Below are 18,499 nucleotides of genomic sequence, written 5' to 3' on the forward strand. Positions count from 1 at the left end.
TCACCAATTGTGTATTTAAAAAAAAAATTCCTGCATTGCAAATATCTCCTTCTATTAACGGGACTTCAAAATGGTGTGCCACAACTTGTGGAATGTTATAAAAGAAAGAAAAGAAAGAAAAAAAATGTTTTTCTGATGGTAAGAATCAAAATTCAGCTTGATAAAAATGTTCATGCCACAGTCTGAAATATAAGTTATGCTGGTATTAGTGTGTGAGAGGTGTACAACTGTGGTGAAGGAAAAGGATGTTCTCTTTCATTCCTTCCATCCCCTAATTCCCTTTGCCCTATTTTACTAACCTTCTCTCAGTATTTCCCATGCAATTTTGTTTCAGTTTTGAAAGCATCATGCTATAAAAGCTCACCCAACTGAAAAGATACCTCTATGTATACAGTGTGAAAGGAAGAAGGCCTTTTCTTTCTGCTAGACCTAACCTCAGTTCTCCTGATACATGCTGCCAGACAATCCCAAAGATTTGGACTTCATTACCTAGAAACAGTTTTTAAAACCAAAGTAAAATAAAAAGGTAACAGCAAACTTGCCAGCAGTAGTCTGGGGAAACCAAAACAACACCAACCCAAAACAAAACCCCAACAAAAATGAACAAAATCCCCTACCTGAAACCAAAGATGCAGTATTGTGCTTGATCAATTCTCCCTTTGTAGATCGGCTCCCAAGATAGTGAGTCTGTAACTCAACCCTGGACAACCTGCGACCTCTTTTGGTCAATTAATAAAACGAGCACGAGGACAAAAGAAGACTTAAAAACCCTCGTAGAGGCGCCCATCGGGGCATTAAGCAAGGCTGATCTCTCTTCTTTAATTCCCGAGGAAAAGTGTCTACTCTTACACCATATTATTCATAAATAAAACCAGATATTTTTTATCCTGCTATGTACAGTGCTTCTTTCAAGATGGTATTTGAAAGGTGTAAGCACTGAATAAAGAAAAGAGAAAACAAATGGAATAGTTGATTCTAATTATCTAAAAAGATATGATTTGTAAAAAGTGCAGTTTTCAAGATTCACAGCATCATGACCAGTACCTTGAGCAATAATATATATACTTCTCTCTTCCAGTTGAATTTTAACACATGAACAGCTGAAGAATTACTGAAAGGTGAATTTCAGTTTTAATGATGAAGGAATTGAAAGCAGAACATTCATTCCCACAGCAGAAGATATTTGTATAAACCAGTATCTGTGAGCATTATTGGTTTTATTTTTCACAAGGAGCAGGCTTCTCTGGGTGAAACACCATTATATATGTCTATGCATATAGCTCACCATCCCCTTCCTCATGAGATGGCAGGAGAGCTTCAGAAAGGATGGTAACAAATTTTGGCATTGCCAATTCAGATTTTCTTGACCATAGTTAAGCCAAGTTAACAGGGAGCAGAATATGCCTAGCAGAATGGGAGCAGAATTTGCAGTGGCCAAAACCTGAATGCAAATGCATGCATTGTGCAAAATCCACGTGGATTTTCAATGTTGGGGTTTTTGGGGGGATGGACTGTTTGGCTCTTTTTTCCTGGGTTTGAGAGGATGTTGCAATAGAAACTGTTTTCTTATAGACTAAAGGAAAAGTTTGTAAGAGTTCAGAAAACTCTTTAAAAAGACAGTTGAGGGAGGTACATCCCTTATGAAACGAACCAAGTCCTGGCCCAGAAAGCAACGTCTGAGGAAACGTAGGTGTGTGGGTGTGCGGGTGAGCGCGTGCACATACATTTCCCCCCATCTACCTAGGAAACGCAGGTGTCGTGTGAGCTGCAAGCCGGTCCCAAATTACGCTCCGAACCTGCGTGCGTGCGGGCGTGTGCGTGCGTTAGCAAAGGCACGCCTTCTCCGTGGCCGGAGCTCTTAGCCCCAGAGCGGACAGGATTGTAGCCAGGAGTCCAAAAAAGGGCACTCTCCGTGAGCTTTGCTCTCCTTTCCCGGTGCCAAGGAAACGCACACGGACACGGGGACGCGCACACGCATACAGCACTTCTTGTTGAAACAAAAGGCACAAGACGTGTTCCTCTCGCCAGAGCCGTACCCCGCACAGCTGATTTCTAAGAAGTGCTCATAAACCGCCGTCAGCGCCGCGTACCCCCTACTACCCCCGCCCCGCACCGCCCTCCCAGCCTTGCGTGACCGAGCCCTGGATCCGGTGAGGGCCGGCGTTCCTGCGCGTTATTCACGGCGCGGGGCGGGCCGGCGGTCGGCGATATATAGGGACGGGCAGGCGACTGGCGGGGGACACAGCTAGGCGCGGAGTGGCGGGGAGCGGAGCGGGTGGCACGCAGGCAGGCGGCACGGGGAAAAAAAACAAGGGAATCTCGATTTTTCTTCCCCCTCCCCACTATTTTTACTCCCCTCCGTGCTTTCTCCTTTTTTCTGAAGCGCTTTTGGACCAGGTTTTCTTCAGACCGTCTGGGCTTGGCTTTTGATTTTTTTTTTTTTTTGTCTTTTAACTTTTTCAAAGCTTTTTTTTTTTTTTTCCCTGAGTGTTGTGTGTGTGCCAAAAAAGAAAAGTTACTGTCGAGCCAAGTAATTCAGGCGCTCTGCAGGCAGGAGGGGGGGAGAAGAGAAGGAAAAAGCTGCCTTTGTTGCTAGCGAGCCCTTGCTGCCTTTATGTGACTGAGGGCAAGCGACTGCAGGGAAGGCCGGCGTGCGAGAGCCGGCAGAGGCTCCCCGCCTCCTCGCTCCGGCAGGGCTGCGAGCGGCCGCCAGCTCCGCAGTCCCCTCGGAAGCGGCACCGGCTGCGCTGCTCCGCTTCGCTCCCTCAGCACCCACACAGAGCTCTGCCCATCCCGCTCCCGGCCGCGGTGTGCGGGGGCGGCTCCGGGCGGTTCCCTCCGCCGGTTGCCATGGTGCCGCGGCCCGGCGTGCTGTGGGCAGTGGCGGCGGCGGCGCTGGCGCTGCTGGTCCGGCGGGCGGCGGCGGCGCTGGCGGGGCCGGTGGTCCGCTGCGAGCCCTGCGACGCGCGGGCGCTGCAACAGTGCAAGCCCCTGCAGCCCGACTGCGCCGAGCGGGTGCGGGAGCCGGGCTGCGGCTGCTGCCTCACCTGCGCCCTGCGCCCCGGGCAGCCTTGCGGCATCTACACGGAGCGCTGCGGCGCAGGGCTCAGCTGCCAGCCGCGGCCGGAGGAGGCGCGGCCGCTGCAGGCGCTGCTGGAGGGCCGAGGGCTCTGCACCAACGCGACGGCGGGCGGCAAGCTGCGGGCCTTCCTGCTGCCGGGACCGCACGCTGCAGGTAAGAGGCGAAGGGGTGGCTTGCCTGCGCGCCGCTCTCCCTCCTCTTCGCTACTTTCTTTCTTGCCTTTTTTTTTTTTTTTTTTTTTTCCCGATTTCTTTTGTTGTAACTTACAAGGAGAGCTGCCTGCAGCGGGGAGGCCCGGGAGAGCTCGCCGCGGAGCTCTGTCTCCGGAAAGGGCCCTCGCTCGCTGCCCGACGTCTGTCGGTCCGCGGGCCGGGGGCTCCGCCGGCAGCCACGTAGCCGAGTCTGGGATCGTTTTGAAGGAGGTGTGCTTTCACCGAAGGAAAGGACAATTTACTTCTTCCACCTTATTTTTGTATATATAGCTTTTCTTTAATACCGATGCTGAGAGGTAGCTCCTCGCAAAAGAGGCAGAGTTGCCTTTTTTTATTCTAAGAAAAAAAAAAAGGGAGGGGGGAGTGGGGGAGGGATTGCATGTTGCTTCTGCGGGTGCGTGGGACTCCCAGGCTACAGAGCTTGAATGGAGAGAGAGAGAGGATGAAATCCTCGCAGTTTGTCCCCAGTGTTCCTGGAAAGAGGGTGTGCAAAAACTCGAGGGAGTGGGCTCTAATTCCTGCGCTGCAGCGTGGGTAAGTCAGGGAAATCTAAGCACAAAGAGGAAAAAAAGGGGAAGAAAAAAACCCCCAAGAATTAAATATCCCTTTGGCCTGGAAAGGTAGTTATTCAGAACAAAGCATTTGCACAGCAGTGTTTAAGAGGACGTTTGTTTTTTGCCAGCACTGCAAATAAATCTTTGGTCAAAAGAAGCTTTCCCGTACCTCTTCCGTGTCTTGTAAACGAGACGTTCACTGAGCGGGTTTTGTTTTGTTTGAAGGGAAAGGGACGGTTGGAAAAAGCTCTGTTAGCATGCACATTTGGAAACTTAAGACAGGGAAACTTGGGATTCAGATCAAGAAAGCACAGTCCCTCTATGCAAACATTTAATTAAACTGTTTGCTAGCCAACAGCAAGTATGTGAACATTTATTTAATAGAAAAGTGTGTCAAAAGGCTTTTTCCTATTTGCATTTTTAAAAAGCCAGGAGATTTTCTGCTAGGTTGCAGGGCCTCTTTCACTATCCTCTCCTTAGCTGAGGCAGTAGCACCAGTGCTCCAGTTAACTGGCTTCTGGAAGAATAGGCAAAGCCTTATTATAATTATTTATGTGCTGCTCCCAAGCTGTGACAATTTAAATGAGAGTTTAGAGGTATTCACTGAAGTTTTAAATCTTGGAACACGGAGCAGCTTCCTTCATCACATGAGCTTGGCTCTTCCTACTTATCCTTGGAGTGACACTGGAAACAAGGGGGCATCTTCTTGATACTTGAGAGTTGATGCTGTTTAATGTAGTGCTTTTAACACTGACTATTAGAGAAGGAAAACAGCTGCACTTTGCTGAAAATCTTTCCATTTTCAGCTGAATTTCTGAATTTGCATTCTTGGCTGAGGGAGAGCTCCGATTTTGAAATCAGCAGAAGCTTTGATTGCTTAAAAAGCTCAAAGTAGGACCATACAGTTCACATTTAAGGAGTGAAGGTTGCAAACACAGTGTGCAACAAGGGAGAAGTATTGCAAACCTATGTGATATGTAGTGCCCACCTCCTTGTGGGTACTGCTCCACTCCCAGCTCCGAATACAACACTCCATGGTATACACCCTCTCTGAGCAGGATCACATCATCTCCTTTACACACAGCTAGGTCCTGCATCATGTGCTATACTGTTGGTCATTACTAGTTCACGAAATTGCTGGAAATTGGTATAGGGTGGAGTATATTACAGTAGCACTGTAGTGGACCACTGACTTTCCAGTTGGTTTTTTTGGGCACGAAAGTGTTAAGTAGTAGTGTGCACGTGCAACCCTTCTAATCTGTTTTAGAAAAAGAGTTGGTAACTATCATAGCAGTTTTGTTTCTCTTATGAGGGTGTAAAGCTAGCATGGCACTAAGTTTTGTGAAACTGAGTTAATCAAATATGCTTTACAGTTTAAAATGTGGCAATATGACCATTTGAAATTGAAGTGTAAGAAGTGCTGTTGAAATATGATGGCCTGTGTAAACTGAAATGACCAGCCATGGTCATGGATATTCAATGCACGTTATTTTCTACGTATTTTTTGGTAGAAGAGGAAAACTAGTAAACTGAACTGATCGCAGAAGACCTAGATTCATGTTCATAACATTTTATTGACTCATTTCTTGCAAATTTCATTGAGAATGTGGGGAAAAAAATACCACTGTTTCAAAACAGGACATTAAACCACCAAAAATATGTTCAAATACCACTGAGAGTCTGAGTTAAACCCACAAAAGCGAGGAAATTGAGAGTTAAGACTTAAACTTCCTTAATCCATTGGCACTGCAGTTTGGATTTTCCTGGTCAATTATGTCAATTGCCAGCCGTGGCTACACTAAAACCACTGGTACCAAAATGTTAATTCAGATCCCGCTTCCTCTCATGTTCCTTCCACCATTCCTGTGTATTGGCAGTGCCACTGTACTGCCTGTGTTGAAATATTTAGTGTCAAATGAACTATGTGAATGCGGACTTTCAGGTTTAGCACTGAATTTCTCAGCTTTTGTGTCTTTTCAGTGAATCATCAAATATAATTTTAATATTGGGTGCTATCATGATGTTAACACATCAGTTATTGTGCGTTCCCAATTGGATTTCCTTAAAAAAGCAGCATAGACAAATATGTCAGAAGGGACAGGAACACTGGACTTATGGAGTATGTTAGAAAAATGTGTTTCTCCTGATGTCTTCTCAGTGGTAAAGAGAAAATATTTTTGAAGCTCGAGGTGAAAGCAATGTTTGTCTTTTGACACCATTACAGAATGAATGGCATTTTTTCCATTATCTTTAAAGTGTGTTTTGTACACCTAGAAATGATTTTGATTTTTATAGCAGAAGAATGAAAGCGTGCTGTTCTTTTTCTTTCCTGATCTGTGTGTTGAATAAAGTTAAGGGGAGGGGGAGAAGTGTTAGAGGTGGCTAATTAGAACCAGGAAACTCAGCGCGGTAGAGTTGATTGAATTAACGTCTCTTAAAAAATAAAAAAAATAAAAATTACCACCCTGGGGAAGGCAGAGCCATACCGCAGCCCAAAAGTGTCCGGAGCCGGCCGCGTTGAGCTGGGATTGTTGAAGTCAGCAGTGGCGGAGGGGAGGGATCCGCGCCCTGGCGCCGTTGGGGTGAGGCGGTCTGGGCTCCGGCGGCGCGGGCCTGCCCCCTGCTGCCGGCGGGCGGGAATGCAGCGAGGGCCGAGGGGCGGTGGCGCTGGCTGCTTTCCAGGTGTTGGGTGCAGGCTGCGCGGGTGGTGGAGGCACCTCATGAGGCCGCTCTGAGCATCAGGATGCTTCAGTTACAAAAGTCATCACTTCTGTAACAAAGATGCTGATGCATGCTATCAGTAAGACAAGAGGGCATAGTCTTAAGCTGTACCAGGGGAGGTTTAGGTTAGATATTAGAAAGAAATTCTTTACAGAGAGGGTAATCAGGCATTGGAATGGGCTGCCCAGGGAAGTGGTGGATTCTCTGTCCCTGGAGGTTTTTAAGATGAGACTGGATGTGGCACTTAGTGCCATGATCTAGTAACCATGGCGGCAGTGGATCAAGGGTTGGACTTGGTGATCTCAGAGGTCCTTTCCAACCTGGCTTATTCTATGAATGCTACATTGTTCATCTTTTGATATATTGCTATTTTGTAAAAAGGAAAATTAAGCATTTAGACTAATCTAATGGCTCGTTAATTGCGGGGAGACCTCATCCTGGTCTACAGCTTCCTCCCAAGAGGAAGGGGAGAGGTAGGCACCAAGCTCTTCTTGCCCTGACCAGTGATAGGAACTGAGGGAGTGGCATGAAACTGTGTCAAGGGAGGTTCGAGTTGGATATCAGGAAAAGATTCTTAACCCAGAGGGTGGTTGGGCTCCCCAGGGAAGTGGTCACAGCACCAAGCCTGCCAGAGTTCAAGAAGCATTCAGACAATGCTCTCATGCACAAGGTGTGATTCTTGGCGCTGTGGTGTATGGGGCCAGGAGCTGGACTTGATGATCCTTGTTGGTCTCTTCCAGCTCAGGATATCCTATGATTCATCTGCTCTTGCAGATGCAATTGGCAGTTGATTAACATTGTTTCTTCTGCATTTGTTCTTTTTGAAGGAAATTCCAGTGATTCAGAAGAAGACCAGAGTACCAGCAGCACAGAAAATCAGGGCGTTCCAAACTCTCACAGGGTGCCAGATTCCAAATTGCATCCACCACACATCAAAATAGATATCATCAGGAAAGTGCAAGCCAAAGATACTCAGCGTTATAAAGTGGAATATGATTCACAGAGTACAGATACACTGAATTTGTCTTCTGAATCCAAACAAGAGACTGAGTATGTAAGTATTTTTTGTATTTGATGGTTGGGTCCCATGAGCAAAGGTACACCAGCTTACCAATGCTGCTGGTGTCTGTAAAAATGTGAAATAAGTCTGTCAGGGGCAAGATGCCTTTGTCAGCAAGTGGTCTTCTAGCTGTATCTGCATATTAGCTTCTGATACTGGTCTGTTTGACTTTGGAAGCTTACTTGAAAATAATAATTTAAAAAAAGCTGTTGATCTTTTTGTAGTCCCAATTCAGGACCAAATCTGAATGCATGTGATTTGCAGTCAGTGTGTTTGAGCAGTAAGAGCAGCAATTTAAAGCGTGTGTTTAGAGCCTGTGAGATCGGTACAGAAGGAAAACGTGAAAGCAACAAAGAAGGTCTTTACTAAGCAAAAAACTCCATTTTGATCTCCAGTAGAACTGTGGAGTCTGTATGCTTTCAGACACTCACATAAAAGGCACTTTATATGAGCAAACTATTAATATTACCACTTGAAAGTATAAATGACATTACTTCACTAATTAAAAACTGCACCAAATGAGTCTTTGTGTCAATACAGCAACTTAAACATTTTTAAACCATGCAAAGAAATTTCTTTGGGTTTCCACTGAGGGAGTGGGCTTGTGGACCAAGTCAGTAATATGCCCAGACAGAATGTAGCTAAGCACAGAGTTTGTGGGCTGTGATTCTTGAGTCCCACTGCTGAGACTGACTGCCTTCTTGGCCTCTGGCAAAATGTGAATTCCTCTGCTCTTGGTTTTCTGACTGCTAAGTGGGGCTCATAACGCTTTACTCCCTACCCCAAAGGGCTGCAGTGAGAAATAATTAGTTGGTGTTTGAGACATGCTCTTAAAAGTGCTTCTGGAAGCTCTTTTTGGCTCATTGTCCAAGAGCTAATCCTCAATACATTGTTGTCAGCCTTTTGGAGATAAAGAAAGTAAGGAAAAATGACATACTTATCTAATGAGACTGTGTGCAACTGGTCCTTTGCATTTCTGCAGCCATTTGGTTCAGTTGAAGTTGGGAATCATTGTCCAAAGTTGAGGAATTTTATATATACATAATACCAAACTACTTGTTTTCAGTTCAGTCTATTTCATTTAAGCTTTCAAATCCAGCAGAATCACAAAAATCAAATGTCATTAGGGAAGGCCTACCCAGTAGTATATTTCCAGTGACCTACTTTCTTCTTTTCCCACTTGGTGCAAGGCCAGCTTTTCCAAATTTAAGTTATATGTTACTGATTGACATACTGGTTAAGCCTTCCCATGGATATATGTGACTGTGATTTCAACTGGAAATGCCAGTAGGTGCCTCAGCATAGCATAGGGCTTTCAATGTTTAGAAATCGCTTTATCTTGAATAGAGCAGAGAGTCAGATTTTTTTCTGTGAATGGTCTGCCTTTTGACACATCCAGCCATCCCTTTGTTTTAGTGGATTTGCTTGAGTTTGTGCTTTGTGCCCTTTAAAGATTTATTAACTCTTATCTGAAAGATAGAATTTGGGAATTAAGTTTCATCTGTGTTTTCTCAAATATGCTTGTTAACAGGGTCCATGTCGTAGAGAAATGGAAGACACTTTAAACCACCTAAAGATCCTGAATGTCTTGAGTCCAAGGGGCTTTCATATTCCAAATTGTGACAAGAAGGGGTTCTACAAGAAAAAGCAAGTAAGTACAGAGTTCTGATTATTTCAATGAATGCATTTCACCTTTTCTACATCTTTGTTGGAAGATCTTACCATCAAGGTGCATTATATATCATTTTATAAAGGAACTAGTTCATTTCCAGTTTTAGGACCTGACTCGATAGCGCTGTACCTTGTCAAGTGGGGATAGTATTTTTATTTTCTGTTGGTCATGACAACAGGTTCATTTGAGAAACTTTGTACCTAATCACACATGGGTTGACTGGTGTCCTAGATACTAATGGCCTTTGGTTTAAAAAAAGCAGTGCCTCTGCAATAACCCACAGAGCTAATGTTGCAGTCACCATATGACTGCAATAGATCAATGCTTTGAATTGTAAATAGCTGCTTGAGAGTTCCTAGAAGAACTACACTGGATCATATTACAAAAAGCAACTTGAGAAGGGTATATATCTGTCCTTTATGTGCTACACAGATCGCTTCCAAAATCCAAGTCATGTTATCGTGAAAGTGATACTTCTAGTAGTTACTCTGCAGCAAGGATGGCTTCTCAGCCCTTTTCTTGTTCTGGGGTTGTGACCTTTCTTGTGAAATGCAGACTGAAACTGTGGGTATTTATGCTTCAGTTGTGTCAGATTGAGCTACAACAGCATTCTCCATTCAGTGCTGTCCTTGAAGCTCATTCAGGAACTTGGGAAAGTGCATATTGCATCTAATTCCAGTGTTTAGTTAGTGGCCTGCCTCCAAATATGTTTCTTGGTATAATTCCAAAATTTCCTGAATTCAAAGGTTTCTTTTAAGACTTTTCTCAAGGACAAGTTTTGTTTGTGGACAATCTTGTCTCTCCCATTTGGGTTTACACAAGTCAGCCTCTCTATCTCTGGTAACCAAAGGAGGGGTTGACTCTCTGTTGCTAGCTAATGCAGTTCATTGGTTGGAAATGAGAGGCCAACCTCCAACCAGGCAACCTTATTTTAGGAATGGTATCTCTCCATTTTTTGGCTTCCAGCTTTCTTAGAAACAGTCTTTCCCTTTCTGGTATTCCCTGGAGCTCTGCATTAAGCTGGCAGTGTCAGGTGGAGCATTTGCAACAGGGGTGAGATTTCCAGCCTTCCTTTCTGCCATCAGTCCAACACTGACAGCACTGTTTGACCTTTGGTGCATGCTGCTGAGCTTTCTATGCTTCCCAGCTTTTCCCAAGCAGGTGATGGCAACTCCCAAGCAGGGAAAGTTTCTTCTTGTTGCCTGGAGCTTTGAGAAGCCTGTGTCAATCTTGTCATGCTGCATGTAAACTAGCAGAGAGCAAAACTCAACATCTTGATCAGAGTTTTTTCAGAAAATGCTTTAAAGTGCTATGCAGAGCCATAAAAGCATTTCCTTAGCTGCTCTAGAGCAGCTAAGAATCAGTTAATTGCATTCAAGGCATACAAGTGTGCTGTAGCCCTTTTCCTTCTCCAGGTATTACAGAAGACCACAGATTGTTTACTTTTTTTCGGTAGATCTTCCTTTCATCTCTCTTCAGACTCTGAGGTTTTTGGTTTGTTAGCAAAAGTGTAGTGATTTGCAGGCAGTCTCTGGCATGTGTATGTAGTAAATCAGATCCACAGTAAGCACATATTAAAGTGACTTACTTTAGAGGATGACTGTACTTTGAAGTGCAGTCATAGTTCTTCCACCAAGGCAGAAAAAAAGGAAATATGAAGTTAAAAAATAGGAAAGTCAGATAATAATTTTACCTAGCCTTTGTTCCTGGAAGCTGAGAATAAGGTAGTGGTACAGAGAAAATACATACTTCTGCCCTCTGTGTAGTGTCTGTCCTGCCTAGAGACTTTCAAAACTGCTTTAGGAAAGGTTCCTCCACTCTGTGCAACAGCCTGTCTGGTCAGCAAACACAGATGATGAAGGGACACTTTCATACTTGGCCAACCTTGTCAAGCACTGTGCCAATTTACCCAGGTCCAGTAGTTTCAATGGTAGTTTGAGATGACTTGGGATCCAGTAGGACATGCCCACAAACAGAGTCCATGTGAGTAAATATTCTACATGAAATTCGGTTGGTGTGTTGATCCCATAAATGAATCTCGATCAGTGCTGGGAACAGGCCTTCACAGATAAGGCTTACAGAGGTAGCCTGCTTCTCTCACCAACAAAATACAAACCACAAACAGTAGTTACCCTCAAAGCATTAACTCCTAGAAAAAATCATCAATTTGAAAAGTGAGTCCTGTCCAGACCTAATTAACTGCCTGCAAGGAGTTGTGGCAATTGTGTTTGTTTGGTTTCCTTTTGAAGCATCATGTAGGTCTGATATTTTGAACACTGTGAGCAGGTGTCTAATCTCATTAACAGAATGCTAGGTTATTTTATTAATTCACTTCATTGCCATTATTAGCAGCATTCAATCTGTAGTTGAATTACATTATATTGTCACAAGAAAATGCAGAATAATAGGTTAGGAAATAGATGGTAAATCCAATGAAAAATGAGTGCAAGGTAGGCATTTTGAATTCTGGAAACAACTGTCAACACTGCTGTCTAGGATGAGAATGTGGTAGATGTGGGATGGTAGGAACCTGCTAAATTATGATTGTACTGGACACTATTAAACTCATTCAGGATGCACTTCACATATTCTGCCTTCCTGGTCACCTGCTCTTTCCAGTCAAGTTGAAAGCAGTTATTTTTCATTACATTTGTGGATATCTAGAAATTAACTTTTCAAGAACAACACATTTGCATGTGTGAAACAATTTTAGGAACATAAATTTATCTGTCAGGGTATAACATGAAAAATATTTCACACCTTGTGTTTATATATAAACTTCCTTAAGATCAGACCTATTAAAATTTAGAATTCTTCATCTTATTAAATCATGCATGTAAGGTTGTACTATTCAACTGTGGTATATAGGTATATTTATGTGGAATAGGTTGATACAGGCATGTTCCTGCCTCAAGCATGGCAAAAAAGGATTTGATGAAATTAGAACTATTATATGGGGCAATTACTAGAATTGCCCCATGTTTGTGTACTGCAGCCAGATACTCACCTAAATGTGAGCTGGCAGTGTCCCACTGAAAACAGAGCTGGGCTTGGCAGGAGCCAAAATGGCCTGAGGTATATGTCAATGCTGTCTGCAGTCTGTTCCTGAAGACCACAGTTGCAGCTTCATGGAGACCACTGGGTTGACCAGGAATTTAATGGGATACCATATGCTTTGCTGTGCCCTGCAAATGCCTCTGTGGCACTTCTTTATGGAAAGGAGAGGGGCAGGTGGCATGGAAGCTGGCAGCTGGTGTTTCTATCAGAAGTAATTAGTCTCCACCACTTGGGTAGTTTTCCAGGTTTTTGAAGTTATGAAGTCATACAGAAGAGCTGGGCAGAGCCTTGAAATGTATGTGGAGTACAAAATTCACAAGAGCAGATATACTTTTTTTTCCAGGTGATCTGTCTATGTATTCTGTGGGGAATACATGCTAGCTGTTTTAGGATAAAAGCATCACTTTTGAATTAGAAGTGCTTTACTATTGACAGCATGATGGAGTGGGTAGTGCAAAATCACAGATTGGAAAAGATAAATTGGTTCTTCATAGAGTGTTATTTCAGCTGTAAAATGATCCAAGGGGTTTGCTTTTCAAATGGGTTGTCTAGAAGAAGTAAAAAAAAAACCAAACTAGAAGTAGGGAAGGTGTTTCTGCAGACTAACTTAATCTTGCAGTTAATTCTGAAAATTGATTGTGCAACTATAAAAAACAATCAACACCTCCAACAACATGAGTTAACTTTAATTGATCATTTGTTTTGAGAGTGATGCAAGCCTATGAATCAGCAAGAGTTGTGTAACATACTTCATATAGTAATTCTAAAAGGGGAGACTATGTTACTATTATTAGCAGAAGTGTATCAGTATTAGCAGAAGTGCCGGAGCACCAGGCTGGCAACCAGAAGCCTATGCTCTTTGGGCTCCATCTGTGCCTGCTTTGTTGGGAAAAACAACTCAAGTAGTGCTGCCTCAGTTTCCTTTTCTGTAAAATTTAAATTGTACAAAGACTGTTTTTTATTAGTTCCTTTGTTTTGAGCATGAAGAATTTAAGTTGTTAAATGTTAATACTGCTTAAACCAGAGTCCAGTCCACTTGCCATCAAAATAGAAAGAAAATTTCTCTTGACATCAGTGGACTTGGAGCAGCCATTCATAGAAATCCTGGAGAGTATGTGTAAGCTCTAGTCAGGCTTTTGAGACAGTAAACATAAGTAGTAAGACTTATGTTTAAAGACTTAAAGATAACTAGAACTGAAATGCAGGTAACAATTTAGTTTAGCAAATTATTAATGTAGCTGTTCTTTCAGTAGGTTTGAACCTCTTCACCCTCTCCTAAAACTAAACTAACATATACTTTAAGCTGGATCTTGTTATCCTGCTCCTGTCCATTTTCACAGGGCTAATGTAGAAGGACTGCAAATTCACAGAAGGGAGGGCATCATATTATTTCTGCATTGGGCTTGTTACTCAATAATATATCATAAGGGTGTATTAATTTGCAGTTATGGTGATTAACATTACTTCATTTACTCTAAAATAAACAACTTGCTGAAAAAATTGTATCTAATGTGTGACCTGCTTCTTTTACAAGTTCCTAGTGAAGACTGCCTGCACTACTCCATGCTCACAGGCCAGTGTGTTGGTGCATGCTGTCCCTGGAGTGATCTATATTCACAGTTCTGTCCAAAATAGCACCCTGTCATCTGAGATACTAAACTAGACATGGAAAGGATCAGGCACTTTGAGCAGCATATGAAGCCCAACTCTTGCTTGATGTGTTCTTGTGTACCTGAACGTGGAAAAGGCACTTAGAGTTGTGAACCACTGCCATACCCTCCTGGAGACCCTGGAGAACAAGCAGTTGGGTGGTAGTGACCAAGTTTATCTGACTTTTACCAGCCTGAACCTCTAAAAACCTGAATTGCTATGAATGTGATCTTAGAGGCAACACTTGCTCTGCTTGTCCGATAGACTTGACAGTGTTGAGGGATGTAAGTAGCTTCAGTCTAGCCAATCTTCCTTCATATTGGCAATGCAACAGACAAAACCTCAGGAAACTAGGTATGCTTGTGTTACTGCGTCCTTTGTCAGTATGTCCTGAGTAAAGAGCCCCTTTTGTTTGCATTTGAAGCAAATCCTGTACCACCAAATCTCAAAACGTGAGCTGACATGGGGGCTGTGTCTTGACAGTGAGGCTGATCATTGCAAACCTAGTGAGATTCTAGAGACATATCTTATAAGCGGGTAAAAGCCCTATGAGGTCCTAGAGGTTCGCAGTATGTAACTATATCCAGAGTTGCATACTGAATGCAACCTGTAGCATGTTATCTCCTTTAGTCTAGTTTTTACCATTCTTAGTTTCTTGGAGGGACATTACTTACTGAGTACGTAGTACACTTTATAATGCGTTTCTACTGCTTCTAAAGAGGTTCAGTGTCATTGCCTGTGGTAGTTTCAGGTTAGTCAACATTGTTGTAATGCCGCCAGTTAACTTAAAGCTGTCATGGATTATACACTAGTAGATATGCAACCTTATTTATAGGAAAATATACATGTAAAGTTCTAGTACACCTAGCAGTTGTTGGAGTGATAATTCCATTACAGAAGGATTGTATATCTGTTAATAAACATCAGCTACAGTTTTGAATTTCCTCAAGCAAACAGATGCAAGCCAGGAGTGTTTATTGCTGCAATGGTTGTCTTTTCCAGACCTGTGCTTTAGTGTAGAACATATCTGTTAACTTTCTTTTCCAAAGATGGGTCCCAGTCATTAGCCTGTACTGTAGTAAGTAGTCCTGGTATTCAAAGGGGGCAACTGTGCTGCCAAATATAACAGGGATTACTTCATAAGGCTTTTTTTTTGTAGTCCTCAGTGCAGTTTTATTATGGAGCAGTTAGACCCAGAGGTATTGATTTTATTCAAATACTTTGTAGTGGTAACAAATACTCTGATTCTGTCAGATATGGTCAGGATATGGTAGTGCATCTATCAAATGAGCAGGAATCCCTGTTGTATAACACTAAGAGCAGAGAAAACCTAAATCATGCAAACCAAGTCTTTTATTCTGTTTCAGTGCCGCCCGTCCAAAGGCCGAAAAAGAGGTTATTGCTGGTGCGTGGATAAATACGGACAGCCACTTCCCGGGTATGATGGGAAGGGAAAAGGAGATGTCCACTGCTATAACTTGGAAAGCAAATGAGGACTGGGTGCCAGCTCTTTTGGCATCTGGGCGTGGCCGCTGGACCTCACAGAGGCCTTGGGGGGGCTGGGCAAACACTGTGGACTGCATTGCATGTGGAGTACCAAGCTCTGCTTCTGCAGCAGATGGAGAGTTGCAGCCTCCGCAGATGCTGCTGCAGCTGCACCCTGCCACCAACATGTGTTGAGCTTCCTATAGGACATGTAGGAGCTCTGAAATCTCATGTAAACGTGCACTATTGATACCCAGAGAGAGAAAAACAAAAGGCACTTCAGAATGGATTCAGGGAGTCTCCACTTACTTTTTTAAGAAGGGCCTGTGACCAATTTGATCCTAAAAGATACTGTTGGTTTTTTTACTTTATTTTAAAGAATTTATAGATTTTAAGCTTGTAGAAGTATTAAAGAAAAAAGATCCACAAAACAAACAAACAAACAAAAACTTACAAGGATTTAAAGGTAAGGCGTTTTTTACAGGTCTGATGGGAAACTTGTCTTCACGGGTAAAAAGTTTTATAAAAATCTCAAAGAACTTTTTAAAGAAATGTATTTCTAGAATAAAGACATGGCTATTTTTTCTGTAAAATATATTATGAATATTCTGTTAGTCTGTATTTAATATAATTGTTTTTTAATAAACTTTATTTAAATGTAACATGTGAATACCAAATATTACATGGTAATTCTAGTGTATACTTCTGTATGCAAAGAGAAAGCAAGGGTATGGAATGACTTACAAATATGTTTTAATCCATATACATACAACTGACCTGTTCTAGATAATAGAAGTTAATTTGTGGAGCAAAGGAAGTGTTTCCAGAAGAGTTTGAGATTTTGTGTATTTGATATAACTACAAATACTAAAATAACTTTTAAAAATTATTTTATTGTTATTTCTAATTGTTATTTTCTAATGTGACCATCACTGAATTATGCCACTGGAAAAGGATAACTGTTGCACTGAAGCTCTTGGTAAAGCTTTCTTCTGTTCTTTGCTTCAGTTTGTGCAACAGGGCTTACATTTCCTTCATTTCCTGCTCACACTAATACAGAATATTCATGGACAAAAAAATTGCCATCACAGTACCAGCCTTTTTATTTGCTTATTTATTTTGAAAAGGTGTTGTCTTGGTACATTCTACCAAAGCACATACTCTGTACGAGGAACTCCTGTTTCAAAACAATGCTGACAAAACGGGGGGATTGTGGGCCCTGGGTGTTGAGACACTTCGTTTATGCTACACACAATTGTTGCTTGATTTGACTATGGCAGAAATCATTTGCCTGCATCTAAGCACCATTGAGTTTAAATATTTAAACTAGCTGTCTTCCATGGTGTTATGTGTCTTTTTAATTGGAAGAGAAATTATTTGGTTTTGTTGTGGTATGTGATGCTTTCACATAAGGAAGGCTTTGGCAACATTATTTTTTTGAGGCTGATTGTTTACTGAACTTTGTGGAAAATTCTGTATGACAATGAAATCTGGATAATGAAAGGTAGACTGTGAAATGTAACATCTCTGGAAAGTAATGCCATATTTTGTATATGTATTTATTTATATATTTTATATAAATATTTTATATATTTATATAAATATATATTCTTATATGTGTCACTATAAATGTTTGATGTCACTGTAGAAAAAAGAAGCCATCAACTCTGTAATTTCTTGTTGAGTTGGGAACTCTATGAAGACTGAGGACAGTGGGTTTCACGCTGATGGGTCAGGGGTTGTGTGACGGAAGAGAGACCATGGGGCCAAGGAGCTCATTCCTTACCCACTGCATGAATTACAACCATCCTTTTTCCTGCCAGCAGTGGCAAATGTCTTGAAGCTCTGACAGGGAAAGATTTGGTTTTGCAGTTCACCAGGACTGAGGCAGCCAAGCACTATAAGTCAGATGTTTAAAGCCTTACTATTAATGTATTAGCTGAACAACCCTATGTGCATTCTGCACATCTTTCCAATTTCTGTCTAATTAAATGAGTTCACATCATGATAAAACTGAAATTTTATAACCTCAGAGTAAGAAAAAAATATACATGAAGTGATGCTTACTGCAGGCTAATACAGATTTCCCGACAGATGATTACATAAAGTGTTGTAAGGTGAAGATTTGTTGCAATATTTTTGTTGCTGAAGCAAGTGTAATACCTGCAGAGATTTGTTGGCAAAATAATAAGTGCTGGGCCTTTTTTTTTTTTTTTTTTTAAATTTGTAAACCAATTCCTTTCAAGTAATTTCACAGAGAGAAGAAAGTTATATTTACACCACTATTTGGGCATAATCATAGATAGAAAAATAAGAATTGAGTTAATCAAAGTGAATATTTTGCCTGTTTTTTTTAATTGCTATCTGGTGAGCCTTCTGAAAACAGAAGTCAGTTTCTTATCAAAAGTGGCCATTGCAAGCCACATTTTGCAAGTATGCAAGAATGTTTTAGCAACCTGTGAACAAGATTTCTGATTTGGGTATTTTGTCAAGTATTTAAGCTTTTTATGTTTTTCCCTGCCATTTAAAACAAATGGTTCAAGACAAGAGGGCATGGTCTCAAGTTGTGCCAGGGGAGGTTTAGGTTAGATATTAGAAAGAATTTCTTTATGGAGAGGGTGGTCAGACATTGGAATGGGTTGGCCAGGGAAGTGGTGGATTCTCCATCCCTGGAGATTTTTAAAAAGCGACTGAATGTGGCACTTAGTGCCATGGTCTAGTAACCATGGCGGTAGTGGGTCAAGGGTTGGACCTGATGATCTTGGAGGTCCCTTCCAACCCACCTGATTCTATGATTCCATGAAATACAGAAGAAGCTGACTAGTAAAGGTCCTTAAGTGATATTTTTTTATAAAAGACCCAAGGAAACCATCTCAAGGAACTCAAACTGATTCAAGCAAGCAATCTGTCGCATGAATTATTTAAGAAATGGCATTCAGCTGATTTAGGTCAGCGCCTTCTAATGGTCTTTAGTATGTAACAGAGGAAACATACAGCCACAAGGGG

The 18,499-nt window shown here is 42.1% G+C and overlaps 2 protein-coding genes across 9 annotated transcripts in view; one reads left to right on the top strand and one right to left on the bottom strand.

The window, feature by feature from the left end:
• ADCY1 (adenylate cyclase 1) overlaps positions 1 to 18,499 on the bottom strand; it is a 664,242-nt gene that overhangs the window by 436,443 nt on the left and 209,300 nt on the right. The gene's annotated exons all lie outside the window — the stretch shown is intronic.
• Positions 1,802 to 18,499, top strand: part of IGFBP3 (insulin like growth factor binding protein 3) — a 37,942-nt gene continuing 21,244 nt past the window's right edge. For 3 of the 8 annotated variants that reach the window (XM_051798919.1, XM_051798923.1, XM_051798922.1), the window contains exons 1-4: positions 1,802 to 3,235; positions 7,397 to 7,623; positions 9,161 to 9,280; positions 15,358 to 15,446. In XM_051798919.1, coding sequence (XP_051654879.1) covers positions 2,851 to 3,235; positions 7,397 to 7,623; positions 9,161 to 9,280; positions 15,358 to 15,446 — 821 coding nt within the window. In that variant the 5' untranslated portion in view covers positions 1,802 to 2,850. Of the gene's footprint in view, positions 3,236 to 7,396; positions 7,624 to 9,160; positions 9,281 to 15,357; positions 16,466 to 18,499 lie in introns of those variants that run through there. The other 5 variants (XM_051798921.1, XM_051798926.1, XM_051798927.1 and 2 more) reach the window with 4 other exon arrangements.

The sequence above is a fragment of the Manacus candei genome, unplaced genomic scaffold (genome assembly GCF_025592945.1).
Source record: "Manacus candei isolate 608988 ecotype Guabito, Panama unplaced genomic scaffold, ASM2559294v1 h1tg000049l, whole genome shotgun sequence".
NCBI lineage: Eukaryota > Metazoa > Chordata > Aves > Passeriformes > Pipridae > Manacus > Manacus candei.